The following is a 27,805-nucleotide window of genomic DNA, read 5'->3' on the forward strand; positions in this document are numbered from 1 at the left end:
AAAGAGAAAGTGACTCACTGCTCGCTCTGCCCACGTCCTGGCACTGATCCCTCTCAGCCAGCTCTGGGGTTCCTCCAGGGACAAGGGAGGTGCCCGAACCACAAGCCCCAGCCCTGGCTCCTGGCCCCGGTCCTGCACTTACTTGTGCTGTGATAACAGCCCTCAGCTGGGCTGATGAGTTACTGATAGCGCCTCAGGGCCATGTGACAGGAATTGTGGCCCCCACGGCTTCCTTTGCTGCCTGCAAGGCAAGATACCAGGGTGATGCATTAAAGCAAACTGCAGCCAAGGCCTTGTGGTGCTGAGGGCAGAGCCGTAGGGGCTTGTGCAGTCTGCTGAGGGGGAGGGACGAGTGGCATCAGCTGGAGGGGGCAGGAGGACTCTATCCCTGAGCTCCTGCGTGTGACATGCAGGACGCAGCCTGTCCCCACCAACTCGTGCATGTGGTCCTGGAAAACAGCTGGCTCCAGAGTCCCCAACAGATGAGACCTTCTGGGAATGCTCCCAGTGTGCTACCGTGAGTGACGAGCAGGAAACGGGTTCTCATGATGCCTGGGAAATGCTGTGCTCTGAGCAGGAAGCGTGCACAGTGCACTGGGGCTGGGCTCAGCTCAGGCAGGCGCATGGGAGAACAGGCTCTGAGCTCACCCTTGCCCGTGGCTGCTGGGGGGAAGAGGTGCTGAGCTCGCCCATACCTGTGGCACACCATGGACAGGCACTGCCCTGGCAGAATGGAGGGAAGGCAAAGGAGAGACGTGCTGGCCACACATCTCCCCGCCTGCAGTGGCCATGCGCAGCTGATCATGGATTCAGCACGGGGTGGGAATGCTCCAGAGAGTGGGGGCCTGCCGGGGGAAGCAGTGCTCGCTCCCAGGGCCATGCTGTGTCTTTGGGGAGAGGGATCCTGGGATGGGGCTCTCCCAGCTGAGCCGACTTTCAGTGAGTGTCCCTCCAGGGGAACCACACAAGGGGCACCAGAGGCCCCAAGGGGAGAGTCCTGCCCCCGGACAGCCAGGGCTCATGGCCAGCCTCCATTTTGAGCCTTCATCCTGACTCCCATTTTGATGGCTACACTGCAGCTTGCCTGCCCGAATCTGAGAAATCCCTGGGACCGCTGGGCTCTGGCCCCCGCTGAGGCTGGGCGAGGCAGGCCTGGAACACACCAGGGAACTGCCGAGTCCTTTGCTGCATGCGGAGCTAAGACTAAAATCATATTATGTCCTCCAGGTGGACACCACAGGCAGAAGACTACGACTCCCAGCATCCTCTGCGTTCCAGGTAAGGGGAGGAATGTGGGCTGGCTCCTGTCCAGCCTGATGGTTCTCACTGAGCTTCGCCCCTTGCAGAGCAGCGGGCTCCCCACCCAGGGCTGCCCCCAAGGGACGCTGCAGCGGGCAGGTGAGTGAAGCTGAGAAGGGGGATTTGCAGCTGACATGGGCTCTGCAGAAACAGCTGGTCTGAGGCCAGGCTCCTTGAAATGCCTCCAGCCCGGGGCGGTAGCACCCACTGCCAGCGTGCCCCAGCTCCACCCCGAGCGCGCGGGGCTGGGTGCCACGAGCAGCCCGGCAGACAGGGCTCACTCAGCCCTGGGGTGGCTTAGGAAGAAGCTATGGGGTGGGGCGGAAGGTGTGCATGGACTTTGGAACAGCAAAGAGAGCTGGGCAGAGCCCTGAGAGTGGAGTTGGGGCTGCCCTCCTCCCGCCCGTATCAGTGCACACAGACCCTGGCAGGCTCAGCTGCCCCCAGCCCAGAGTATGCCTGCCCCACAGGCAGCAGGCGAGCACCAACCTTGTGAGAAGGGAGATATGGGCAGGGAAGGGAGCCAACGGGACACACCCAGGCACTCTGGTCAGTAAGACCAGCTGGTGGGAAGGAGACACTTGCAGGGAGAGCTCCAGGGTCCGGAGTCTCCAGCCAGCGCTGCCTGGGACCACCAGACCAGAGCAGAGAGACAAAGCCAGGAGGTTCCTGAGTTTCCCTGACCCTGCAGGCAGGGCTTTGGTGCAGTGTGCCTCTGTCCCTGCAGGCACTGCTCTTCGGGGAGGGGTCTGGTCTGGCTGTGGGGCCAAAGGCAGGGAGGGCCCCACGGGAGCCACCCACGGGAGCCAGGTGCTCCAGAAATCACCCCCGGAGCAGGTCTGAGCCCTCTGCGCAGAGTGCACAGAGCAGGGAGAGCCACGGTGAGTTTTGTGCCCAGCCTCCTGCACTGGCAGTGGTGGCTCATGGAGCAGGGAGCGCAGGTGGGTGCAGCCTGTGTCTACTGGGACCATCGTGTCTTCTGCTCTCTGAGCAAGCCCCCGCGGGACCGGTCTGCCTGGGTGTCCAGCTCCCTGGTGCCCCACCACGCCTGTTCCAGGCAGGCACCAGGGCCAGTGGTTACCTGGGGGCCCAGCGCTTTCCTAAGAGGGAGTGTCTGTCTCTGATAGGGGAAATGGAGCCAAGCCACTGCCTGCTTGGACTTGCTGCAGGGAGTAGTTTGAATGTGAAGGGCTGAGTGAAGTGAGACTCCTGCTCCTCCAGGACTGGAAGAAAGGGGCTGACTCCGCTCCAGTTGACTCCTTAGTGCCTGAAGACTCTCAGTGCCCAGTGTTGGGTGGGGGAGAGAGGGGGCTGAGGAGGCAGGAGCATGCAGAGGACCAGCTCTGCTCCCCTGAGGGCAGCTCTAAGGCCAATCCAGTGGGTCCTGCGGAGGGTGGAGCATGTGGCATTTCCCAAGGCCTGTGCTGCCCAGCCCCGGGCTCCGGCCTGCAAAAGTATCCAGGGAGAATCTCCTTGTGCAACGCAGAACTGTGCTGAGCTGCTTCTTGCACAATTCTTGTGTGCTGGTTGAATCATCTCTGCGTAGGGCAGGGGAGGTGGCCTGGCACGTCGTGGGGATGACTGTTCTAAGTGTGCTGGGTGCAGGGGCGGATTAGGGCTTTGTGGGGGTCTGGGACACAGAAAGTGAGGTCCCCTCCCCAACCCCTTCCGCCTGCAGTCCCCTTGCTCCTCCTGTGCTCCTGCTGGGGAAATAGGGTTGGGGCATGGGGGCTTGTCCCGCCCCCATGCCTAGCACTCCTGCAGGGCAGTGGGGTCAGGATGCGGGGGCTTACCCTGCTCTGCCCACCCGGCACTCCTTCCGGGGAGTGGGACAAGCACACGTGCCTTGACCCCACTCCCCGGCAGGAACGCTGGGTGGAGTGGGTTACGGGGGGGCCATTTTGGGGGGGCCACCCAATTGGCCAGGGCCCCTGGGCATAGGTCCCATTGGCCCAGTAGCTAATCCACCATTGGCTGGGTGCTGGAATTATCAATATGGGAAACCACGAAACACAAACTGAACTATAAATTCCTTTATTAAATCCAAGGACCTCTTGGTATTTATACAATTGCTCTGAACATGCCTGAAAAGCCAAACTCAGTAAGCAATTTCCTACATCCCCTACAGAACAAAACATTCCTGAGCATTTGATCAAGACACCCACAAAGGGGCTAAGCCCGGGGCACTCAGACTCAGGCTGGTCGGCTCCAGCGTGGCCAGGTCACCCACCGCTGATGTCACTGCCAATTACTGAGTCAGCCAGAACCCACTGGAGACAGGTCACCCCAAGTTCCAGGCTAAGTCCAGACAAGATTTACACTCTCTTTCTCCCTGAGGCCTTGCCTCCCCTCCTTGGTGCCCATTTGCGGTGTTTTTCCATTGCACCTGGGCTCACTCAGGCGTTAACACTGGGGAAGGGCCGTGTTGGGTCATTTTAAGACTGATTCTTTTTGTCATATTTTTAACCATCTGCAGTCAGGGCTGGCTTTAGGAAGTGTGGGGCCCAATTCGAACAGTTTCGACGGGGCCCGGCAGGGATGACTTAAAAAAAACAAACAAAAAAAAACAACAACACGGGTTTGTATTCACCGAGCGGTGCTCTGAGTCTTTGGCGGCGGGTCCTTCACTCACTCCAGGTCTTCGGTGGCACTGAAGGACCCGCTGCCGAAGTGCCACCAAAGACCTGGAGTGAGCGAAGTACCCACCATTGAAGTGCTGCCGAAGACCTGGAGCGCTGCCAGGTGAGTAAAAATTAAAAAGGCGCCTCTAGCCAGGGAACGGATTCTCACTGGGCGCGGGGCCCTCTTAGGTGCGGGGCCCGATTCGGGGGAATTGGTGGAATAGGCCTAAAGCCAGCCCTGTCTGCAGTCACCCCTATTGGTCAGAGGCTTTGTTTTCAGAAACTTCCCCTTATCACCTTAGTGATTCGTGGAACCCCCCTCCATTCCTGCTGGTTTTCAAGGCCTTTCCACCTGCCAGTCAGGGCCTTTCTTCACAACACTGAGATTTCCTTAACCAAGCTTAAGCTAACCCAGTTCTTTGAGTTTCTATTATCCGGTGCTGGGGAGAGCTGCCAAAGCCATGCCCAGCTCCACACCCCACCGATACCGAGAGTCACACAGCCCTGGGCAAGGAGGGCCCGCCCAGCATGACCTGGGGCTCCCTCCCATCCGCCGGGAGAACAATCCCACTTCTGACCCTTCTCCATTGTGCTACTCTGGGGCCCTGCAGACACGGGGGCCCCAGGTGTCTGGGGCAGCCCTGGTTCTCAGCAGAGAGGTGCATAGGTGATCAGAGGTGTTCACAGCCAGCCAGGGGTCTGATTAGTGCAGGAGCTTGCCCAGGCCACGGCTCATTCTGCCAGTGCCATGCACAGACTTTCCAGCTCACTCAGGGTGCAAAATGCATCTTGGTATGTGGCCTTCTGGGAGCTGGGCTGGGTGAGAGGGGATGCCCCTTCCCTGGCCTTGGGCTGCGTGGGGCAGTGTGTGGGGAGAGGACAAAGGGTTTGCATTTACGTGCTGCCCAGGCAGGGACACAGGCTCTTTGTTCTGGAATCAGAACTGGGAGGGCTCCTTTCTCCTGCCAGCTCTGGTTGGGGGAGTAGCCTCGACACACAGGGTAAGGCCCGGCTTTTCCCGCCTATGGCAGGCTTGTCACTGTGGTGTCTGAGCACTGACCCTAGATGCTGCAGGGCTCCTGGCCAGTGCCCAGCGTAGACCAGCCGGTCTCTCGGCTGGCCGGCCGGAGGGTGGATCGCTGCCTGGGAGCTGCGCGCACTGCATGACATATGGTGCCCGGGGCTTTGCACAGAGCGAGTGGTCGGCTGGGAACAGCCAGAGCCCCTAGCCGGAAACCTGCAAGGATGCCTGGGTAGGACTCGAGGAGGGGGTCCCTGCCGGGGCAGAGGGAGCAAGGGGGTTAGTGTCTCTCTGGACAGGGCCGGCTTTAAGCTGATTCCCCCGAGTCCCCTGCTCCAGGTCTTCGGCGGCATTTTGGCGGCGGGGGGGTCCTTCGGTGCCACGGAAGACCTGGAGTGGACCCCCCGCCGCTGAAGTGCCGGCTCACCGCCGGGTATTCGAATCGGGCCCTGCCGTTCACAAAGCCGGCCCTGTCTCTGGACACATCACAGCAGCGCCTAGGAAAGGAGGTTGAGGTTGCCGTAGTGCAGAGGATGTGGGAGAGATCTCTCCTCATGACTGTTTTCTGTGCAGTTTCTCTTCACAAGTCGGTGCGTTTCCGCTTCCTTGGCTGTAAGCTGCAGTGAAAAGTCAGGGCCATTGTGTGAAAAAGGAAGCAAGTGCTCTAGGTCAGTGGTGTTTTCAAACTTTTTTTCTAGGAACCCAGTTGAAGAAAATTGTTTATGCCCGTGACCCAACGGAGCTGGGGATGAGGGGTTGGGGTGTGGGAGGGGCTCAGGGCTGGGGCAGGGAGTTGGGGTGTGGGCTGTGGGGTGGGGCTGGGGATGAGGGGTTGGGGTGTGGGAGGGCTCAGGGCTGGGGCAGAGAGTTGGGGTGTGGGCTGTGGGGTGGGGCTGGGAATGAGGGGTTGGGGTGTGGGAGGAGCTCGGGGCAGGGGTTGGGCTGCGGGGGTGTGGGCTGCGGATGAGGGGTTGGGGTGTGGGAGGGGCCCAGGGCTGGGGCACGGGGTGGTGGGGTGTGGGCTGTGGGGTGTGGGAGGGGCAGGGGGTTGGGGTGTGGGCTGCGGGGTGGGGCTGGGGATGAGGGGTTGGGGTGTGGGAGGGGCCAAGGGCTGGGGCAGGGGGTTGGGGGGTGGGAGGGGCCCAGGGCTGGGGCAGGCGGTTGGGGTGTAGGGGTGTGGGGTGGGGCTGGGGATGAGGGGTTCAGGTGTGGAAGGGAGCTCGGGGCAGGGTGTGGGCTGCGGGTGGGGCTGGGAATGAGGGGTTGGGGTGTGGGAGGAGCTTGGGGCAGGGGTTGGGCTGCGGGGTGTGGGCTGGGGATGAGGGGTTGGGGTGTGGGAGGGCCCAGGGCTGGGGCACGGGGTTGGGGTGTGGGCTGTGGGAGGGGCAGGGGTTGGGGTGTGGGCTGCGGGGTGGGGCTGGGGATGAGGGGTTGGGGTGTGGGAGGGCCCAGGGCTGGGGCAGGGAGTTGGGGTGTAGGCTGTGGGGTGGGGCTGGGGATGAGGGGTTCAGGGTGTGGAAGGGATCTTGGGGCAGGGTGTGGGCTGCGGGGTGGGGCTGGGGATGAGGGGTTGGGGTGTGGGAGGGGCTCAGGGCTGGGGCAGGGAGTTGGGGTGTGGGAGGGGCCCTGGGCTGGGGCAGGGGTTGGGGTGTGGGAGGGCCCAGGGCTGGGGCAGGGGTTGGGGTGTAGGGGTGTGGGGCTGGGGATGAGGGGTTCAGGGTGTGGAAGGGATCTTGGGGCAGGGTGTGGGCTGGGGTGGGGCTGGGGATGAGGGGTTTGGGTGTGGGAGGGGCAGGGGTTGGGGTGTGGGCTGCGGGGTGGGGCTGGGGATGAGGGGTTTGGGTGTGGGAGGGCTCAGGGCTGGGGCAGGGAGTTGGGGTGTAGGCTGTGGGGTGGGGTTGGGGATGAGGGGTTCAGGGTGTGGAAGGGGGCTTGGGGCAGGGTGTGGGCTGCGGGGTGGGGCTGGGAATGAGGGGTTGGGGTGTGGGAGGGGCTCGGGGCAGGGGGTTGGGCTGCGGGGGTGTGGGCTGGGGAATGAGGGGTTGGGGTGTGGGAGGGCCCAGGGCTGGGGCAGGGATTGGGGTGTGGGCTGTGGGGTGGGGCTGGGGATGAGGGGTTCAGGGTGTGGAAGGGGGCTCAGGGCAGGGTGTGGGCTGCAGGGTGGGGCTGGGAATGAGGGGTTGGGGTGTGTGAGGGGAGGGGTTGGGGTGTGGGGCTGTGGGGTGGGGCTGGGGATGAGGGGTTCAGGGTGTGGAAGGGGCTCAGGGCAGGTGTGAGCTGCAGGGTGGGGCTGGGAATGAGGGGTTGGGTGTGTGAGGGGAGGGGCAGGGGTTGGGGTGTGGGGCTGTGGGGTGGGGGCAGGGTGTGGGGTGTGGGCTGGGGATGAGGGGTTGGGGTGTGGAGGCCCAGGGCTGGGGCAGGGGTTGGGGTGTGGGCTGCGGGTGGGGCTGGGAATGAGGGGTTGGGGTGTGTGAGGGGAGGGGTTGGGGTGTGGGGCTGTGGGGTGGGGCTGGGGATGAGGGGTTCAGGGTGTGGAAGGGGGCTCAGGGCAGGGTGTGAGCTGCAGGGTGGGGCTGGGAATGAGGGGTTGGGGTGTGTGAGGGGGGAGGGGCAGGGGGTTGGGGTGTGGGGCTCTGGGGTGGGGATAGGAATAAGGGGTTCAGGGTGTGGAAGGAGGCTTGGGGCAGGGTGTGGGGGTGTGGGCGGGGGAGGAGGGGTTGGGGGGTGGGGGGGGCCCAGGGGTGGGGCAGGGGTTGGGGTGTGGGCTGCGGGTGGGGCTGGGAATGAGGGGTTGGGGTGTGTGAGGGGGAGGGGCAGGGGGTTGGGGGGTGGGGCTGTGGGGTGGGGCTAGGAATAAGGGGTTCAGTGTGTGTAAGGAGGATTGGGGCAGGGGGTGGGGGTGTGCGCAGGCTAGGAGGGGTTGGTGTGAGGGAGGGGCCCAGGGCTGGGGCAAGGGGTTTGGGGGTGTGGGAGGGGCAGGGGGTTGGGGTGTGGGCTGCGGAGTGGGGCTGGGGATGAGGGGTTTGGGTGTGGGAGGGACTCAGGGCTGGGGAAGAAGGTTGGGGGCTGAGGCTGCGGGGTGGTGCTGGGAATGAGGGGTTCAGGGTGTGGAAGGAGGCTCTGGGCTGGGGCAGGGAGTTGGGCTGCAGGAGGGGGTCAGGGCTCTGGGCTGGGGGTGCAGGCTCTCGGGTGGGGCTGGGTGAGAGAGGTTTGGGGTGAAGGAAGGGGTTCTGGGTTTGGAGGGGCTCAGGGCTGGGGCAGGGGATTGGGGCACGCGTTTGGGGTGCTTCCCGCCTGTCCTGGCACTGCAGACCGCGCTGCGCCCTGGAAGTGGCCAGCAGCAGGCCTGGCTTCTAGGGAGAGGCACGCAAGCAGCTCTGCATGGCTCTCGCCCGAAGGCACCACCCCCTCAGCTGCTGAGCTGGTGCTCGGGGCGGGGGCAGCGTGCAGAGCCCCGTGGCCCCCCTGCCTAGAAGCCAGGCCCACTGCTGGCCGCTTCCGGGGGGAAGCGCGGTGTCGGAGCAGGTAGGCACTAGCCTGCCCTAGCCGGGCACGCAGCACCGCCGATGGGTCTTTTAACGTCTCAGTCAGGGTGCTGACCAGAGCGACCCAGTGCCGAGCTGTGAAAAACGCTGCCCTATGTGAGCGGCTGCGCTGTCCCTGAGCTCAGGGCCTGGCCACTGAGCAGCCTTTGCTGGTGGACACGGGGCTGGGGTTAATTCCTGTGGCTAGTGACTCTGGAGCCCCTCGTGACTTTCATCCTCCCCATGGGGGACGCCCGCGGTGTAACCCTGGGACAGGGAGGGCCGGCTCCAGACCCCAGAGCGCCAAGCGCGCGCTTGGGGCGGCACGCCGTGGGGGGCGCTCTGCCGGTCACCAGCAGGGCGGCAGGCGGCTCGGGTGGACCTCCTGCAGGCACGCCTGCAGAGGGTCCGCTGGTCCCGCGGCTCGGGTGGACCTCCTGCAGGTGTGCCTGCGGATGCTCCACCGGAGCCGGCAGGACCAGCGGCCCCTCCGCAGGCACGTCTGCAGGAGGTCCACTGGAGCCGCGGGACCGGCGACCGGCAGAGCGCCCCCCGCAGCGTGCTGCCGTGCTTGGGGTGGCGAAATTGCTAGAGCCGCCCCTGGGGACGGGGTAGGCACACCGCCTCTGAAAGGGTGCTGACCCCTGTACTGGGATATAGCAACATTGATGGACAGGGTCAGGGAGTCTGAGCAGCCACTGCCTTGCTGAGCTGTGAGCCTGGGGCCACCCCACTGTGCACCTGGCTGCATTAATAATCCAAGCCCAGAGCAAAGCCGCCCTTGGCCCAGGCGCAGCTGTATCCTGTGCCCAGCACTTGGAGCTCCCCTGCAGCTCCCCGGGGTCAGACCCTGCCTCAGCAGTTCCACTTGCACCCAGGCGCTGCTGATGGCCCTGTCCCAGGGCCCTGCTGACTGCCTTACAGGCAGTGCCACTGGGGCCGTGGGGCTTCCCAAGTGAGTAGGACTCTCCGAGAGAAGCATCTTGTGGGCAGAGGGAGCCTCGAGCCCACTGATCTCTCCGGAGCTGGACTGGCCTCATCCTGTTGAACCCAGCAATCCCTGGGCGTCCGGCTGGAACCCATTAGCCTGGAGCTCTGAGCCTGCGGCTTGGCTCACCCAGCAAGCGAGTCACAGAGCACGGCAGCTCCAGTCACTGCTTGACCTAACTTTGTGGGTGCCCAGGTACCACAGTGATGAACCACATGAAAACACCTAGTCTCCCCCTGCCCTGGGAGTAGCCCCTAGGGCAGGATCTGCTGGCGCTGGGCCTGCAGCCCGAGCCTGCTGCTGCGTCTGCACTATCTGCACAGCAGGGTTGGTGCGTGACGGAATCGCAGCTTTTGTCCCCTTCTCTCTTCCTTCCTCTTCGCTGTGTTCTGTGCCGTGCCGCCTGGCTCAGCACAGCCCACGTGTTTCCGTGGGATTCGCCTGGGAGGTGGCAGAGCCTAGCACACCCTTCTCCAGCAGCGGGACCCGAGTGCAGCCAGCCCCTGCTTCCTGGGCTGAATGGGATGGGGAATCGCCCCGCCAGAGCCATTGGCTGTACTCTGCCCAGGCGTCCCATCATGTCTCACGCTCTGGGGTGGGGCCTGTTTTAGAAATGACAAGTGGGAGATGAAGAGAAGAGGGCGCTGCTGAGAGAGCGTGTTCTTTGGAGAACTCCAGGCCCCGGTGCTGTCTGGATCTGGGCCCTGAGCCGCTGGAGGGCGGAGAACCTGAGATGACCCAGCCAGTCTCCTTCACCCTTTGTGTTCCAGAGAGCGGGGACGGTGCCAGGTCAGTTGCATGGCCATTTGCCCCCCTGCTGCCTGGGAGGGGAGCACTCCGTCTGTCCAGACCTGCACCTCCAACGTGCCCATCACCGAGGTGTCCAGGGTCCATTGATGTAACTCGGCCACAGCAGTAGTCTCTGCTGCCTGCCAGGGGCGTGGTCCCTGGACTCCACTGGGGAACCTGTCCAGACAGAGCCATTGCAGCGTGTCCTGCACACGGCAGCACTCGGGCTTCTCCCAGTCTGCGATGGGAGGGAGCCCCTCAGCCCGAGCCATCCACCCTGAGACGCTCCCACCGGCCCAGCCAGGAGAGTGTCCTGGTGGAGCGAGGCTGCTGCAGCAACAGCCTCCATTGTGGGGGCACTTGTCTGCCAGCCCCATGTGGGGACAGGGGCTGTGCAGCTCAGAACTTGCCTCCCTGGGGATACCGAGGGGAAACGGGAAGATTGCTGCAGCACGTCCCTGTGCAGATAGAATTGTCCTGGGGTGGCAGTGAGTGTGACCCCCCTCGGGAGTCGCTCTGGGGCGGTGGCCCCATGGGCTCCATGACCCTGCACAGTAGCAGTTCCGCAGCCTTGGAACCCAGTCACATCCCAAGGCCAGGGCCCGTGGGTACTTCTGGGATGCAGCCAGGGGCTGCTGTGTCCCAGCGCCACCCCCGCCGAGTTGACAAGAGGATGCTGCTAGAATCGGGCATATTACAAACCTGTGACCTGGCCACTTCCCGTCCTGAGCCGGGGCCCAGGTTACAGTCATGGTGGGTATCTTGGCGTCCGTGTTTCCCACAGCCCGGATCTGAGCCTGTGCGATGAGGGCACTGTGCACGATTCCTTCCAGCAGCTCCTCCAGGAGCAGAGCATGGAGGAGCCGGAGCTGGAGCTGGAGGAGCTGGAGCTGCAGGAGCTGCCCCTCGGGGGCAGAGGTAAAGCAGTGACCTGCTGCATGCTGCACGGGTGTATCTGGGGGTGCTTGGCAGCCCAAGAAGCTGTGTGTGTCACAGAGGGGGACAGGTTATAGCTCAGATACGAAGCCTGGTTTGTTGAGACTCTTCCTGACATTTACTTGTACAATGTTCCATCTTCCAAGCGCTCGCCAAGTAGGGTGACCAGGTGTCTGGTTTTTGACTGGAACACCCAGTCGAAAAGGGACCCTGGCAGCTCCAGTCAGCTGACCGGGCCATTATAAGTCTGGTTCTGCGGTGCTGCCTACCTGCCTCCGCTCTGTGCTGCACCCTGGAAGCAGGTCTGGCTCCTAGGTGGGGCGGGGGCACGGGGCTCCCTGCACAGCCTCTGCCCTGAGCACTGGCTCTGCACTTCCATTGGCCGGGAACCATGGCCAATGGGAGCTGTGGGGGCGGTGCCTGCGGGCAAGAGCAGTGTGCGGAGCCTCCTGGCCCCTCCCCTGTCTAGGAGCCGGACCTGCTGGCCGCTTCCAGGGCGCAGCGCAGAGTTGGGACATGCAGGAAGCCTGCCTTTGCCCCACCCCCACCCTGTGCCGCTGATCGGGAGCCACCAGAGGTAACCCCTGCCCCAGCCCTGAGCCCCCTCCTGTACCCCAAACCCCTCATCCCCTGCCCCACCCCTGAGCCCACACCCCTAGTCAGAGCCCTCACCCTCTCCTACACCCCAACCCCCTGCCCCAGCCCAGTGAAAGTGAGTGAGAGCTGGGGAGACTGAGCCACTGAGGGACGGGGAATGTAGTGAGTGGGGGGCAGGGCCGCGGCAGGGGGCGGGGCCTTAGGGAAGGGGCGGGGCTAGAGTGTTCGTTTTTGTGTGATTAGAAAGTTGGCAGCCCTGTCGCCAAGCTGTCGGGAGGGGCCCAGGGAGCTCAGGCAAGGATGCTGACGAGGGGGGCTCAGAGCCTTGGGCCAGGTGCTGGAACAGACAGACCCTGTGGTGGCCAGCAGGGAGCACTCTGTTCCTGGGGTGCCTCTGGCCAATGCCACTGCAGGTGCCCCACAGGGGCCAGCAGCTCATCTCGGGGCCAGGCCTCTGCTCTGAACAGGTGCAGCCTGAGCGAGGGGTACGGGGAGCCCAGGCACAGAGCTGAGAGCTTGTCCCCGGGAGCCCGCAGGGAATTCCCTCTCTGATCCCGACAGGCAGAGCTCAGTGCATTTTCTTGCCTTCTCCCAGAGAACCTGGCAGCTGGCCACACCGAGGCCTGGGAGGAGCCAGAGCCGAGGAGAGAGCACCCGGATTTCTCTCAAGCCACACTGCTGATCCTTGCCAACATGCCCAGCCGCACCATCGGTGAGCGGGAGCCCCGGGAAGCCAGCCCCGCGGCCCCAGCCCCGGCTCCGATCCTGCTGCCCGCCCCCAGCCTGGCCTGATCCCTGTACAGAGAGTGGGCTGAGGGGACTACAGCCAAGAGTCCTGGGCCTGCTCCTTGCTGCATGGCCCAGGCACCGGCTGGTCGTACCTCCCGACCCAGCTGGAGCAGCCCCGGGGCAGATCAGTGGCTCTGCAAGGGCCCAACCTGCTCCCACCTGCTCGCCCCAAGCTGTGCCTCACTACCAGTCCTCCCAACCACCTGCCCCAAACCGTGCCCCCGACCTTGCCCCACCGATACTACCCAGCCCTCACCCCAATATCGTCCCACCGCCACCTGCCTGTCCGCCCCAGGCTGCAGCCCCCCAACCTCCACCAACACCTGCACCCTCCTGCCCCAAACCGTGCCCCCCACCCCAGCCCCACCAATACTACCCAGCCCTCACCCCAATACCGTCCCACCGCCACCTGCCTGTCCACCCCAGGCTGCAGCCCCCAACCTCCACCAACACCTGCACCCTCCAGCCCCCAACCCGGCCCCCCACCCCAGCCCCACCAATACTACCCAGCCCTCACCCCAATACCGTCCCACCGTCACCTGCCTGTCCGCCCCAGGCTGCAGCCCCCCAACCTCCACCAACACCTGCACCCTCCTGCCCCAAACTCTGCCCCACCCCAGCCCCACCAATACTACCCAGCCCTCACCCCAATACCATCCCACCGTCACCTGCCTGCCCGCCCCAGGCTTCATCCACCCAACCTCCACCAACCCCTCTCCCCTCATGGCCCAAACACTTCCCCCCCACCCAGCCCCACCAATACTACCCAGCCCTCACCCCAATACCGTCCCACCGTCACCTGCCTGTCTGCCCCAGGCTGCAGCCCCCCAACCTCCACCAACACCTGCACCCTCCTGCCCCAAACCGTGCCCCCCACCCCAGCCCCACCGCATCCCCACCAACCCCACTCAACCCCAACCCCCCAGCTGGGATCCGCATCTCATGAGGCAGATGGAAGCAAAGCTGTAGGGAGGGGGACCCGATGCCTCTGCCTTGGGCAGCCCGCGAGGAGACCTGTCACTGGGGAGCTGCCGGTTCCAGAGGCTGCCCTGAGCTCGACTAGCTGCTGATCGCCCGGCCCCGCTAGCTCCCTGCACCGGAGAGCGCGCGTTCACTCGCACCCAGCGTGCTGGCTGTGTGTTCCAGGGTGCAGCCGAGGAGCCATCATCTCACAGTTCTACAACCGCACAGTCAAGCTTCGCCGCCGGAGCAGCCGGCCGCCGCTGCGCCAGGTGTCCCGCTCTGCACGGCCCAGCCTGCGGCAGTACGACCTGGAGCTGGACTCTGGGCACGCAGAGCAGAAAGGTGAGTCGCCATTGCTGGAGCTGGCACCCGCTGGGAGTGCCATGCACTGCGCAGGCTGCAGGGCCAGGCATCCCAGTGCCCCCCGACTGTGGGGGCAACGTGTCCAGTGCCCGCCCCTTGGGATGGGGGAGGGGCAATGTGTCCAGTGCCCCCCCACTCGGGATGGCAGCGACGCTGAGCTGGGGCGATGGCCTGGAGCGGAATTCCTGCCCCATCTCATTCCCTGCTCCCCACCAGCCTTGGCTGAGAACGGGCTGGTCCATGGAGGCTCCCCATCTTCCGCCAAGGGTGTCCCGCTTTGCCCTGCGTGATCCTTGCTGCGCTTCTCCTCCACAGACACACAGAGCCTGCTGGTGAAGGAGCTGCAGAGCCTCTCGAGCAGCCAGAGGAGCCACATGCTGCAGGCGATGCCCGTGAGCCTGGCAGAGAAACGCAGCCTCAGGTCCGTCCCCCCAGGGGAAGCAGCAGGTGCCAGCTCTGCCCTGCACCTAAATGGAGTCTCTCTGGGCGGAGGGACCTGGGTGGGGTGGAGGCTCAGCCTGGGGGTGACTAGGCAGGCCAGTGTCCTACGGGTGGTGTGGGGGCTCCCGAGAGCAGAGCTGTCCCCTCCCGCGTGGCGTTGGAGCCCTGGTGTGACGGGACTGTGTGTTGCAGGCAGGAGTTGGGTGGACACAGAAGCACCCTGAGGAAACCCGACAGGACCAGGAGGCCTTTGTCCTGCTGTGGCCAACTCAAAGACGCCTTCCTCACAGTAAGTCCTGCCCCCCCACTGCAGATGCCCGCACCGGCCACTGGGCCAGGAGGAGCGGATGAGATTTTTGTCTGGAGAAACCTGGTACCTCTCGCGGAGTCAAAGGTCCCGTGCTGCAGGACAGGAGCCCTGATCGCCTCTCGCCCCCGCACTGCCCACGCCCAGGCTGTGGCCCCTGGCTGAGCCCTGCAGCTTGCCCCGGCCCTGCTGCAGACCTGTCTCTCGCTGGCTGATTTCCCCCGTTGTTTATGAAGCAGCTCAGATAACTTCAGAGCTGGGTGGAGCCCCGCAGGGATGGGGGGCCCTGGGCACTCTCCAGCGTCCATGGGAACAGGTCCCTTGCCTGGCCCGCTGCGTGTCCTGGGAAGCTGAAGGCTCGGGATTGCTGCTGGGAGGGGAGGGTCTAGCCCAGAGCTCACTGGCCGGGGAGGTTCTGTTAGTGCCACTGGGGGTTCTCTCCTTGTGATGCTGAGTCCTCACTGCCTGGAGCTGTCACTGGCATTGGGCAAGGACCTGCCCGGGCTGAGCCCTGGCGCTGGTGGTGAATGGTGGGCCCCCGTTCTGGTAGGTGCACAGAGGCCCTTAGCTGGTGACAGCCCTTCCCCCGGTGACTCCAGCAGTGCAGCCCAAACAGCCCCAGATGCTCATGGGACACCTGCTCCCGGTCCTGAGACGTGATGCTTAAAGGACACAAACCATTCCAGTCACAGCTGCCATTGCGCTCAGCTCCACGGGTACATCTCTGTGTGTCCCGTCAGCGCCTCTGGGCCTCTCAGCAAAGCCCTGGCTGGAGCAGCCGAGTGGAAGGAAGGCGGAGGGGCTGGGAGCAGCAGAGGGAGAGCACAGCAGGCTAGAGCCTAGGAGTTGAGCCCTGCGAGATGGTGGCAGCATGTGCACTGCAGTAATTCCCCCAGCTGAGAGGGGAGGTTGGAGGGGCTGCAGGGCTGGCTCAGACGGGTTGGCCCTGGCCCCCTTTTCTGATCTGGGTTCTGTTCTCCTCCAGGGGTTCCAGAGTCTCTGGGATGGGTTCCTCTCCCTCCTCCACTCCCTCCAGCCCTGGCATCATTCCCTGAAGCAGATCAGTGGCCGCTTCGGCTCCAGTGTCTTGTCCTACTTCCTCTTCCTCAAGACGCTTCTCGCGTTCAACGTCTTCTTGTTCCTGACCCTCTTGATCTTCGTGGTAGCTACGCAGGCTGCGTACCCCCCGGCCGCCAAGAACAGCCGGCTCTTCACGGGGCTCGAGCTCCTCACTGGGGCGGTGAGTACTGCGCTGGAGGGCGAGACCTCAGAGACCCACCTCCCTCTGTCTGCATCCCCCAGCCCCGGGGCAGCAGCCACATGCCCTGCCGCCACCCAGTGTTCAGGCACAGACAGGATCTGCACCCCCTCCTCAGCAGGAGCCGTGCTTCCAGCCCAGAGCGAGGTGCCTAAGCTTGACACGTTTATGGAGGGGCTTGTGATGGGATGTTAGATGGGTTGGGATCTGAGTTACTACAGAGAATTCTTTCCTGGGTGCTGGCTGGTGAGTCTTGCCCACATGCTCAGGGTTTAGCTAATCGCCATATTTGAGGTCGGGAAGGAATTTTCCTCCAGGGCAGGTTGGCAGAGGCCCTGGGGGTTTTTCACCTTCCTCTGCAGTGTGGGGCACGGGTCACTTGCTGGAGGATTCTCTGCACCTTGAAATCCATGATTTGAGGACTTCAATGGCTCAGACACAGGTTTGTTACAGGAGTGGGTGGGTGGATTCTGTGGCCTGCATTGTGCAGGAGGTCAGACTAGATGATCATAATGGTCCCTTCTGACCTTAAAGTCTGTGAGTCTATGAATGGCCTGTGCTGGGCGCTTCAGAGAAAGGCGCCCCCGTCCCTGCAATAGGGCATGGGGCCTGCTGCACAGGATTTCTTTAGCCTGAATGGGGTCTGGATCCCAGAGACCGGCGGGGCGGGAGAGGGAGTGGCACTGCCGGTGCTGAACAGCACGTCACGGTTCCTGGAGCCCAGAGATCATAGAAACGTCAGGCTGGAAGGGACCTCGAGAGGCAAGACCAAGAAACCCGAGACCCACTTGGGTTTGTCCAGCCTGTTCCTAAAGCCGTCCAGCAACAGGGATCCACACCTCCCTTGGGAGCTCCTGCAGAGTCCCCCAGCCCTGCCGCTGCAGGGGGCAGACGGCCCATTCCTGTCCTCTCCCTGCAGGGCTCCTTCACTCAGACTCTGATGTACTATGGCTACTACAGTAACTTCACCCTGAACGACCCCTGCACTCCTGTCAGCAGCAGCTGCCAGCCTGGCAGAGGCCATCTCCCATACAACATGCCTCTGGCCTACGTGTTCACCATTGGGGTCTCCTTCTTCATTACGTGCATCCTGCTGGTGTACAGGTAAGGAGCCTCCCTGCTCGCTGGCTGTGCCTTGCATTATTCTCCCTGCTGCCCTCATCTGCACACCCCCCCCCCCCCCCCCCCCGCCTGACCTCTGGGCACAGGGCCCACCCTGTCTGGGCTATTGGATGACCTCTGCCCCTTGACTTGCCCCAGTGCCACGCTCCCCACGGCACCCGCTGAGGGCTCAGAAATGCCCCCGTTCCTTCCCTTCTCTCTGCAATCTCCGTTCCCTGGCTGCTCCTCCTTCCAGCATGTCCCGATCCTTCGGCGAGAGTTACCGCGTGGGCAGCACGTCGGGGGACTTTGCCATCAAAGTGTTCTGTGCCTGGGACTACAAGGTGATCCAGAGACGCTCTGTCAGGCTGCAGAACGAAAACATCCGGACACAGCTGAAGGCGAGTGCTGCGCAGAGGAGTTCCACCCGGCTCCAGGCTCGTTGAGACAGGGCCTGGGTTGGCCACAGGGTTCAGACAATGGCCTGAGACTTGGCAGATGTGGGTTCAGCTCCTGGCTCTGCCACATTCTCCCGGTGGGACCTTGGGCAAGTCCCTTAATCTCTGTGCCTCAGTCCCAATCTGTTAAAACCATGGGGCAACACTGCCTGTTCTGGCTTGTCTAGGGAGCTGGGAAGCCCTTGGAGTTAGGAACTCTTTCCTAGTGTACAAGTAGCACTTAGCCCCAGGGACCCCGGGGCTCAGTGGGACCTGGCGCACTGGGACCTATGAGCACTACCCCAGTTATAACAATATCACTGATCATATTATAGATTCAGTTCTTCTGCTAGGGACCAAACTGGGCAGAGTTTACCCTCACAGCGCTGCTGGTGCCCTGCAGCCCAGACTCACAGCCGCCCCTGCCCCCCTCCCCTAGCTCTGCCGGTGCCTCTCACTACTGCGCTGCACCCTCGGCCCTGCTGTTTACTCCTGGGCTGCTCCTGAGCCGGGAATGACCAGGGCAAGCTGGGGATTAAATCGAAGCCACAAAAGTCACTTTCAACTTGTGACCTAAGGCAGGATTTGAGCCTGAATCCCCACAGCTGACAGACGGGTGTGTTACCCATTCCCCAAGGATCGACCCCTGCCCTAGTGTTGGAATATCCCCTCTTCCGCCCCTTGGGACAACAGCTCCCTCGGTGCATCCAAAGGCCCTGGGTCCTTCCCCTCTGCAGAACCGTTTGGCTGCTTCCCGGATCCATTCCACCACTCCCTCCTTCCCGGGGAGGCGTTCGCCGCTCCAGACCTGCAGCCCATTCCCAGCGAACGCTGTGCCCGCCTGTCAGCGCCAGAACCACTGGAGGCTGCCTGGCAACATCGGTACCAGTCAGGACAGTCTATAACGTTGGTGTTTTGCAGGAGCTGCTAGGAGAGCAGCAGTCTAAGTCCCGCCCAATGAGCCTGGGCAGGAAGCTGGGCAGGATGGTGGTTCTCAGTCTGGCCTGGGCAGTGTCCGTGGGCACCGTCCTAGGCTGTGTCGTCACAGTGTATTACTTCGCCGAACACATGCTCACGGTGAGTGCTGGCCATCTCTGCCTGGAGGGGCATCCCAGGCTAGCAGGGAGGGGGCTGATTCGCTGGGCTAGGCTCTAGAGACGTGGGCAGTAGCACTGTTCCCGAGAGGCTAGGGATGTTCTGGTGCAGTCAGAGTCCAGTGTCAGGTGATTCAGGAGCCTGTGTGTGGTCCACAGGCCAGTAATCCCCTTGGTTCCTGCTTTCCAGGTGCACCAGGACAGTCGAGACGAGGGGAGCAGCGAGGCCCAGCAGGAAGCCCTCCTGCTGGCTCTGCCTGTGGTGGTGTCTCTGATGAACCTGGTGATGCCGTACCTGTATAACCTGCTGGCAGCCTGGGAGAAGCAGGAGTCTCCAGCGCTGGAGGTGTACGTGGCCATCTGCAGGTAGGGCGGTGGGGGTGGGGCGTACTCCCCTCCCTCTGGGTTGCTGTGCTACAGCTAGAAATCCAGCACTGGGAGCCCGGGACTCCCTGAAGGACCTGGACTCGAGCACCCCTCTCAGTGAGCCATAGGCCTTCTGTCTTCCTCCTTCTCCTCAGCACCCGGGGGTTCCGGGGCAGGCCTGGGCTGCCCCAGAGGGACAATGGAGATGAATGCAGCTGGTGCCTTCCACCGCCAGGCACTCTGCACTGGGATCTCGGAGCAGCTGAATGGAGCAGGCGAGCTCACATGCTTTTGCCCACTGGAGCTCTCTGTCTCTCCCTCCCTGCTCCTCTCGCTGGCATGGGATCGCTCGCTCTCTGATGTCCCTCTCTCCCTTTCTCTTTCGTCTTGAGGAATTTGATTCTGAAGATGATCGTCCTGGGCCTGCTGTGTTATCACTGGCTGAGTCGGAAGATGGTATACTCCACGGAGGACAATGTCAGTCTGAATTGGTTGCAACCTCTGCTTGTTGAGAGCTGGGCCCTTGCAGCTCTGGGCCTCAGCACCCAGCCCACGCTCATGGGCTGTGCAGAAATGAGGGTTAAATGGGTTTTGTGAATGCTGAGGGAACAAGAGCTACTCGGAGCTCCTGAATGGCCGGACTGCACACTTCAGAGAGAGGAGCGCTCATTTCAGCTCTCCCATTGGCCCAGGATGTTGGGACAATCTCCCACCCCTGCTGTGCTGGGTTCGGATTATCAGAACAGATCCCAAGATCAATATGAGTCAACAATGTAACACTGTGCAAAAAAAGCAAACATCCTTCTGGGATGTATTAGCAGGAGTGCTGTGAGCAAGACATGAGAAGTAATTCTTCTGCTCTGCTCCGTGCTGATTAGGCCTCAACTGGAATATTTTGTGTCCAGTTCTGGGTGCCACATTTCAGGAAAGATGTGGACAAGTTGGAGAAAGTGCAGAGAAGAACAACAAAAATGATTTAAAGGTCTAGAAAACATGAGCTATGAAGGGAAATTGAAAAACCTGGGTTTGTTTAGTCTGGAGAAGAGAAGACTGAGGGGGACATAACTCTTTTCAAGTATGTAAAAGAATGAGGGAGAAAAATTGTCCTCTTTAACCTCTGAGGATAGGACAGGAAGCAAGGGGCTTAAATTGTAGCAACTGAGGTTTAGGTTGGACATTAGGAAAAACTTCCTGTCACTGTGGTTAAGCACTGGAATAAATTGCCTAGGGAGGCTGTGGAATCTCCATCACTGGAGATTTTTAAGAGCAGGTTAGACAAACACCTCTCAGGGATGGTCTAGGTCAGTGGTTACCAACCGGTCAAACGTGATCAACTGGTCGATCCTGGGGACTCTCCCAGTCGATCATAATCTCCAGCGGTGTAGCAGGGCTACCGCTAAGGAAGGCTCCCTGCATGCCCTGGCCCCATGCCGCTCCCGGAAGCGGCCAGCATGGCCCCAGGAGGGAGGGGGGCAGGGGTCTCCGTGCACTGCTCCTGCTTGCAAGCACACATACACCCAGCAGCTCCCATTGGCCGGGAACGGGGAACTGTGGCCAATGAGAGCTTTGGGGTCGGTGCCTGCAGAGAGGGGCAGCGTGCAGAGCCATCTGCCCCCCGCCCCCCGCTCCCACCAGGGGCCGCAGGGGCATGTTGGCCCCTTCCAGGAGCAGCGTGGGGCCAAGGCAGGCAGGGAGCCTGCCTTAGCCTCACTCGCTGCCAACCGAGGTAAGTGCTGCCCGGTGGGAGGCCGCCACCCCACCCTCCAGCCCTGAGCCCCCTCCTAGAGCCAGCACCCCATACCCCCTCCTGCACCCCGATCCACTGCCCCAGCCCAGAGCTCCCTCCCAGAGCCAGCACCCTCTCCTGCACCCCAACACTCTACTCCAGCCCGGATCCCGCTTCTGCACCCAAACACCCTCCCAGAGCTTGCATCCCTCACCCCCTCCTGCACCCCAGCCCCCTGCCCCAGATTCAGCCTGGAGCCCCCTCCCACACTGCAAACCCCTCGGCCCTAGCCCAGAGCCTGCACCCACCCCCCAAGCCCCTGCCCTTGCCCGGTGAAAGTGAGTGAGTGTGGGGGAGGGTGAGCAACAGAAAGAGGGGGGAGATGGAGTGAGCAGGGCGGGGCTTTGGGGAAGGGGCGGGGTAGATCCTGGGTTGCCCTTAAATTTAAAAAGTGATCTTGGGCGTAAAATGGTTGGAGACCCCTGGGCTAGATAATACTTAGTCCTGCCACGAGTGCCGGGGAGTGGACTGAAGACTTCTCGAGGTCCCTGCCCGTCCTGCGATTCTGTGACCGTTGCAGCCCTTGCCGTGGGAGGGGATGGCACAAGTCCCGAGTTCCCCTTGCCCAGAGGCAGAGTGCCGTGGGCTGAATGCTCACTGGCTAGGTTTGGCTAGCGAGTGAGACTGTTGCCAGCCCACCGGCTGCCTTAGCAGGCACGGCACCAAGCAGGAGTGCCCCACTGTTGAGGGAGCTACAGGTCGAGCAGATCCCAGGGCAGGTGTTCGCAGACCTTGCTTGGAGGCCACGGGAGAGCTGGCGGGAGGAGGGAGCCATCTCTACCCCCTTCCCTGATGCCATCTGTGCCTGTGTTTTCCCAGTGCTGGGAGACGTCGGTGGGGCAGGAGCTGTACCGCTTTGTGGTGATGGATTTCGTGTTCACACTCCTGGACACTTTCCTTGGGGAGCTGCTCTGGAGGTAAGGGTCGTGCGGTGCCCATCTCTGGTGCTGGGGCCTCCCCGGCTCCGCCGGGCAGAGGCAGCTCTGGCTTGCTAGGACATTGGCACATCTTGCTTGCAAGGTGGATCTCTGCTAAAGTGAAAGTTCAGGGGCTGAGCGTCCTGCGGCCTCAGCCCCTTGAGAGTCTCTCTCTGTCTTCCAGGCTCATCTTGGAGAAGAAGCTGATGAGGAAGCAGAGGCCTGAGTTTGACATTGCCCGGAACGTGCTGGGGCTGATCTATGGGCAGACCCTGACCTGGTGAGGCATCTCCCCCAACCCCCATAACCCCATGGAGCTAGAGCCTCTTCCCAGAGTCAGGAGAGGCAGATCAGTGTACAAGCCGATTGGCTGCTGCCAAATGACACGGGTGCTTCTGGCTGCGACAGGCAGGGGCTCAGACACAGAGCAGCGTGCACCTTTTAACCCCCCTGCACACGCAGCCCCCCCGAGCGCGAGAACGCCCCCCGCGGGAAGGTGCCCGACTGCAGGGCGCTCACGCTGCAGGGCTGCGGGCAGGATAGGAGCGGGCATGGAAAGAGAGCGAGTGCATGAATGGCCACGCTCTGGGGGCCAGGTGTAAGTTCAGGATTACGATTCCCTCGCAACCCGCAGCAGGACTCGTGTCAATGGCAGAACAAGGCTTTATTTGTGATTCAGTCAGTGCTTGTCGCATCCAGCCCCACTCAGGCCATCCCAGTTTCTGCCCTTTGTTTCTCTTCTCTCCCATCCTCCTTTCTCTCCAAGTAGCCTCTGTTCCTCCTGCATCTCCTTCCTGCAGCGATTCCCCGTTCCCAGCCTCTGGCTGCACGCCCGCCCCCTTCCTGCTCCAGCTGCTCCACCAGCCCTTGTGGGCGCTGGGTGTCCGAGCCGACACTCCAGCCAGACTCATAGTGGAGTTCCCCCGTCTGAGCCACGCAGGCACACGCACCGGTCGCACTCCTCTCACGTGTAGCCGATTTTCTCTGTAGACACAAGGGCTAGAAACTCACTGGGTGGAGAAGGAAACAGGAAAGGCCGCGCTGTCTGGGGGCGGCAGGGGGGGTGCGCCAGTGGGCAGGCTGGACCGGGCCCCTGGGCTGTGCAGTCTGGGGGCGGGGCAGGGGGCGGGGCATCGGCAGGCAGGCAGAATCAGGCCCCTGGGCCACGCAGTCTGGGGGGGGGGGGCGGGGGGCGTAGTCAGGCAGGCTGAATCGGGCTCCGGGCTGCGCCGTCTGGCCTGGGGCGGCGGGCAGACTGGATCGGGACCGTGGGCCACGCAGTCTGGGTGTGGCGGGGAGGCCCTGTCAGCGGGCAGGCCGGATCGGGCCCCCTGGGCCGTGCCATGTGGGTGTGGCGGTGGGGCCACGTCGGCGGGCAGGCCAGATCGGGCCCCTGGGCTGCACAATCTGGGTGTGGTGGGGGGGCCCCGTCGGCGGGCAGGCCAGATCGGGCCCCTGGGCTGCACAATCTGGGTGTGGTGGGGGGGCCCCGTCGGCGGGCAGGCCGGATCAGACTGTGGCTTTGTGGGCTTCCGCTGCCATTGGACGAGAGCGCATCTCCTGCCCCCCTGAGCTCCCGGAGGTCCCCCTGCAGCTGCCCATTGCCCACGTGGGAGGCCCCGCAGCTGGAGGAGAACAAGGCAGTGACCATGCTGCCCCCTGGCTGGGGCCACTGGCTCCCGGGGGGTGGGGGAGAGCCGGGCTCTCACAACTTCCCTGTGTCTGTCCTCCTTCCTTTCAGGCTGGGGGTTCTCTTTTGCCCCCTCCTCCCAGCTGTCCAGATCCTCAAGCTGGTGCTCCTGTTCTACATCAAGAAGGTAACGGTGTCTGCACCCACTGGCCTTTGGCTCCCAGCTGCTGTCCTGCCTCAGCAAGTGCTGCAGCAGCACTCGCTGTCCAGAGCCGGGAGATCTAGAGGCTGGACTGGGGGAAGGGTCCCCGCCCTGTTCTATATTCAGCTCTGTCCAGAAAGGGGGGAGAGCTCCCTGGGAAGGGAGAGGGTCAGGCAGGCGTTCCTCACCTGCACCAGTTCTCGCCCTCTCCATTTCTACTAGCAGCGGTGGCCTGGGACTCCCCGAGCCCAGAGAGCATCTGTCCTGTGTGCCGGCTGATGGGGGGTGTTACACTCCGCTCAGAAGTTAGTAGCTGGTTTAACTCTGTATCTCCAGACCAGCCTGATGAAGAACTGCCAGTCTCCCAGCAAGCCGTGGCGCGCATCTCACATGAGCACAGTCTTCATCACCCTCCTGTGCTTCCCCTCCTTCCTGGGCGCCGCCATCTTCCTCTCCTACACCATCTGGGCGTGAGTAGATGGTTTGTGTAACGAGAACCGCCCAAGCCTACAGAGAGAATGGAGCCAACAGCCCTGGGATCTGACTGCTCTTCCCTCCCGCCCCCAGCCTCCCCGTGCTTTGGTCCCAGTCAGCCTTTGTGTCCCGTCTGCTCTTCGGGGCCGGGGCTGGGCCTGTCTCGGAGCTTCAGCACTGTACCAGTAAAGGCAGCCAGGGGATATTCCTGCAGAGAGGATTCACCTGCCTCCGACTCAGCCCTGTGCACTGCTGGGGGCGGGGCAGGGAGGCGGGGGTGCCTGGGATCAAATCTCTGCTTGAGGAAGTCTTTCCCGGTGCATGGCTGCCCATTCTAGGTGGCATGGAAATCAGGCCTGTGTTGTTTCTTGAGGTAGCATCTAGAATCCACCCTGAAGGCACAAAGCCCAGGTCAGGCGGTGGTTCCAGTAGCAAGTGAATTGCAGCTGGAAGTAGCCATTTGACTTTCACCTGCTCTTTGTCTGCCCAGAGTGAAACCATCCAAAGCGTGTGGCCCGTTCCGGATGCAGGAGACCATCTATGAGTCAGGGAAGACTTGGATTCAAGAGCTGGAGAAATCCAGCCCAAACATCACCTGGTTCACCTGGATCCACCAACACCTGGTGGAAAACACCTTCTTCCTGTTCTTTGTGTCTGGAGTCCTGCTGTGAGTATGACTGAATTCAGAATCCAAGCCTGAAAACTACAGGCAAATGCACCAGGCTGGACTCCCCGTAGCTGAGACTAGTCGCTCCGTCACTTCCCCAGGGGTTCAGTCCTTGTATTTCGAGCTGCTTGGTCAGCCAGGACAGTTTCACTCAGGAGCATTCCTGCCTCGGCCCAGAGAGCAGCACTAGTCCTGCACTCGTTTGGCACGGCCCTTTGAACCTAGCTGTTATTTCTCCTTACCACAGGTGGCAGGCTGGCAGAAGGTGTAGGTGCTGCTGCTCCGGCAGCTAATGGAACGGCTTCCCTGAACTAAGCGGTGGAGCTTCCTTTTCTGCATTAAGGGGTCCTGATCTGAGTCTCAGGGGGGCCAGACATGTCACCCCACTGAAGTAGTGAAGCACAGTCTGACATCACACCATGTGCACTGCATCGCCACTGGGTGGAGCTGGAGGGCTGCTCGGGGAGTGTGTGTCCCACTCCTCACTCCCTGTGCACCTGAGGCAGTGAAACAAGTGGCTGAGCACAGAGAAACTCATTGGGAGGGGAGGTTGGGTGTGTGAGAAAGGAGGACTCTGTCTGGCTGCTGGGTCCAGCCTAGTTCCCCCTCTCCCCCCCCCACCCCCCCGGGTTGGAGAGAATGGCAGGTGATCTAGCCAGTGCATATGGCATGCATCAGACCCTGAGTCCTGCAATTCATGTCCTTCCATTGCAGGGCTGTGATCTACCTCCACATCCAGGTGGTGAAAGGCCATCGGAGAATCATCTGCCTGCTGAAGGAACAGATTGCCCATGTGAGTTCATGGGGCCGCTGCATGCTGCTTGTTTCTTACTGCCTTATGTGCGGGACCTGGGGACCCAGGGACTAGCACAGCTGAACTGGGCCGGCCTCTGTGCCAGTACCTTAAAGAAGGCCCTACCGTGACACAGAGAAGTGCCTTTTACATGCAAAGGTTTAAGCCGAAGTTGTGAGGAGAGAGAATGTTGGGGAGGCCAAGACTATAACTGGATTCAAAAAAGAATTAGACAAGTTCATGGAGGCCAGGTCCATCAGTGGCTATTAGCCAGGATGGGCAGGGATGGTGTCCCGAGCCTCTGTTTGCCAGAAGCTGGGAATGGGCGACAGGGGATGGATCACTTGGTGATTCCCTGCTCTGTTCATTCCCTCTGGGGCACCTGGCATTGGCCACTGTCGGCAGACAGGACACTGGGCTGGATGGACCTTTGCTCTGACCCAGTCTGGCCGTTCTTATGACGAGAGAGGATTTGTGGTACTTATTGGTAATCTGCTGTGGAGCCATAAGGAAAACTGGGGACATAGATTTCACAGGAGCCAATGGCTCGGCATTGGTTCCTTGTACCCCATGCTTACACCTCAGGGACGTGATGGGAGGTGCATGGTGTAGTCTAGTGGGCAGAGCACGGGTCTGGGATCCAGGAACTCCGGGTTCTGATGGGTGCCTAAAGTTAGACACCTACACACACATTTAGGCACCCAAATGAGTGCCCTGTTTTCAGCAGTGCTGAGCACCTGCAGCTCCCACTGGATTTTGGCCATAACATCTGAGCGTTAGTTTCTCCATCTCTCCTACTACAGCGGCTTCTTTTGCTGGGGGCCATGGCCCTGTTCTGACCCCCTTTGCTCACTGTGGTGTCTCTTCTGTTCTAGGAAGGGGAGGATAAGATATTTCTCATTCAGAAGCTTCAGCGCATTTATGAGAAGCAAGAAACCCGCCCCTGAGCGCCAGGTGAGGCTCAGGGCGTGGATGGGAGTGGGCTGGGGAAGGAGTCAGCCTGAAGCTCCTGGAAGTTGGTGCTCCAAGGGGACAAAGGAATTGCTGGGGGAATTCATTCAATGCCTTGTTCTGTAAGTGACAGGGTGTCCTTTCCGCTGCCCCCACCCAGCTGAGTTCAGGACAGCTCTGGGCTGTGTAGGTAGCAGCGAGAGCTGCAAAGCAAAGGGTGTCTGTGCGGGGGCAAACAGAAACAGCAGGGAATTGCCTGAGCTAGTCAGCATTTCCTGAGCATCTCCGGATACGCTCCACTGCAGAGGAGCAAAATCTCTACCACAGCAGCTGGGCCGCAACAGGGGCTTAGATGGGCATCGCACGCCAGCCTCAGCTTCCTATGGCAGAGGCAAACAGGTACAGTGTTCCCGGCTGACTTCAAGCCAAGGCAGACTGGGCCCCACACACACCACAGGGAATGGCTGCTCACGCCTCGCTCACTGGGAAACAGGTGACTGCGGGGCCATTCAATCCCCGGCCCTGCTGTTCCACGGCCAGGACACCAGAGGGCGCAAGTTTCCCCATCCAATCTCAGGGCAAGGGGGGTGCGCGGGAACCAGAGTCTGCAGAGAGGCTGGGTTGGGAGCTTTGGGAGCGAGGGACCATTTCCCTGTGTGTCTAGGCAGCACCCATGCCAGGAGCCAGGACCCGAGGGGCTCTTGGTGCTATAGGAGCATAGAGATTTGATAAATGCAGCAAAGAATCCTGTGGCACCTTATAGACTAACAGACGTTTTGCAGCATGAGCTTTCGTGGGTGAATACCCACTTCTTCGGATGCAAGTAGTGGAAATTTCCAGGGGCAGGTATATATATGCAAGCAAGAGATTTGATGATGATAATGACTGAAGTGCTCCCTTTGTGCTATAGCAGCCTCTTGGAAGAGCTGAATGTGTGACCAGGACTTTCTCTCTGGCCGCAGTCTCCCGGAGCCGGAATGGATCCTGGCCTCTCCGAGCCCCTTCTGAATGGACAGAGAAGATTTGCCGGACTTTAGAGGGCTGCACTGAGAGATGCAGACGAGTCACGGAGAAAGCCAGTCTCCTGCTGGTGCTGGCACCCAGGCCCTGCCCAACAGCGGCACTGGCATGTTATCCGGGGGCAAAAACCTCTGCTCCTACCATGTACTAGTGCTTGTAACTCTGTCTCTCCAGGGAAGGCTGCCAAGACCTTGCCTTCCACTGGGGCACAGGGTCCAGAAGCCACGAGGGCTGTCAGGCACTGCTGGAGCCGAGCACACCTGGTGCCACAGGTTCTAAAAGTGAGGGCCCAAACCAGCCTCTCATCTGACAGTGTGATGTTTAATGCTGCTGGGCCTTCCGCTGGTGTCTGCGGAGCCACCGAACCCCAGGAAGCCCCTCCCCTGGGGACATGTTAGCTTTGTTACTATTAAAACCATGTTCCCTCTTTCTAAGCTCCCTGTTGAGTTAGGAGTGTGAACGGCACAGCCA

The 27,805-nt window shown here is 61.9% G+C and overlaps 1 protein-coding gene across 15 annotated transcripts; it reads left to right on the forward strand.

Annotated features, from left to right (window-relative positions):
• Nucleotides 1-242: 242 nt before the first annotated feature.
• On the forward strand, nt 243-27,805 carry TMC6 (transmembrane channel like 6). Of its 15 annotated transcripts, none has more exons than XM_039501381.1 (24): nt 243-517; nt 1,228-1,278; nt 2,027-2,180; nt 5,515-5,609; nt 10,065-10,242; nt 11,027-11,160; nt 12,371-12,487; nt 13,711-13,869; nt 14,206-14,311; nt 14,524-14,620; nt 15,624-15,878; nt 16,816-17,000; nt 17,254-17,398; nt 18,356-18,511; nt 18,719-18,894; nt 19,287-19,371; nt 21,500-21,597; nt 21,782-21,877; nt 23,339-23,414; nt 23,766-23,899; nt 24,394-24,570; nt 25,285-25,363; nt 26,239-26,317; nt 27,225-27,805. In XM_039501381.1, exons 5-23 carry the CDS (start codon nt 10,187-10,189, stop codon nt 26,308-26,310), a joined length of 2,403 nt encoding a protein of 800 aa, XP_039357315.1. In that variant the 5' UTR covers nt 243-517; nt 1,228-1,278; nt 2,027-2,180; nt 5,515-5,609; nt 10,065-10,186; the 3' UTR covers nt 26,311-26,317; nt 27,225-27,805. The 15 variants fall into 15 exon arrangements, with proteins under 15 accessions (XP_039357315.1, XP_039357314.1, XP_039357321.1 ...); XM_039501379.1 differs by lacking the exon at nt 243-517 and adding an exon at nt 577-676; XM_039501380.1 differs by lacking the exon at nt 2,027-2,180.

Source organism: Mauremys reevesii, linkage group 15 (assembly GCF_016161935.1).
Source record: "Mauremys reevesii isolate NIE-2019 linkage group 15, ASM1616193v1, whole genome shotgun sequence".
Classification (NCBI taxonomy): Eukaryota; Metazoa; Chordata; order Testudines; family Geoemydidae; genus Mauremys; species Mauremys reevesii.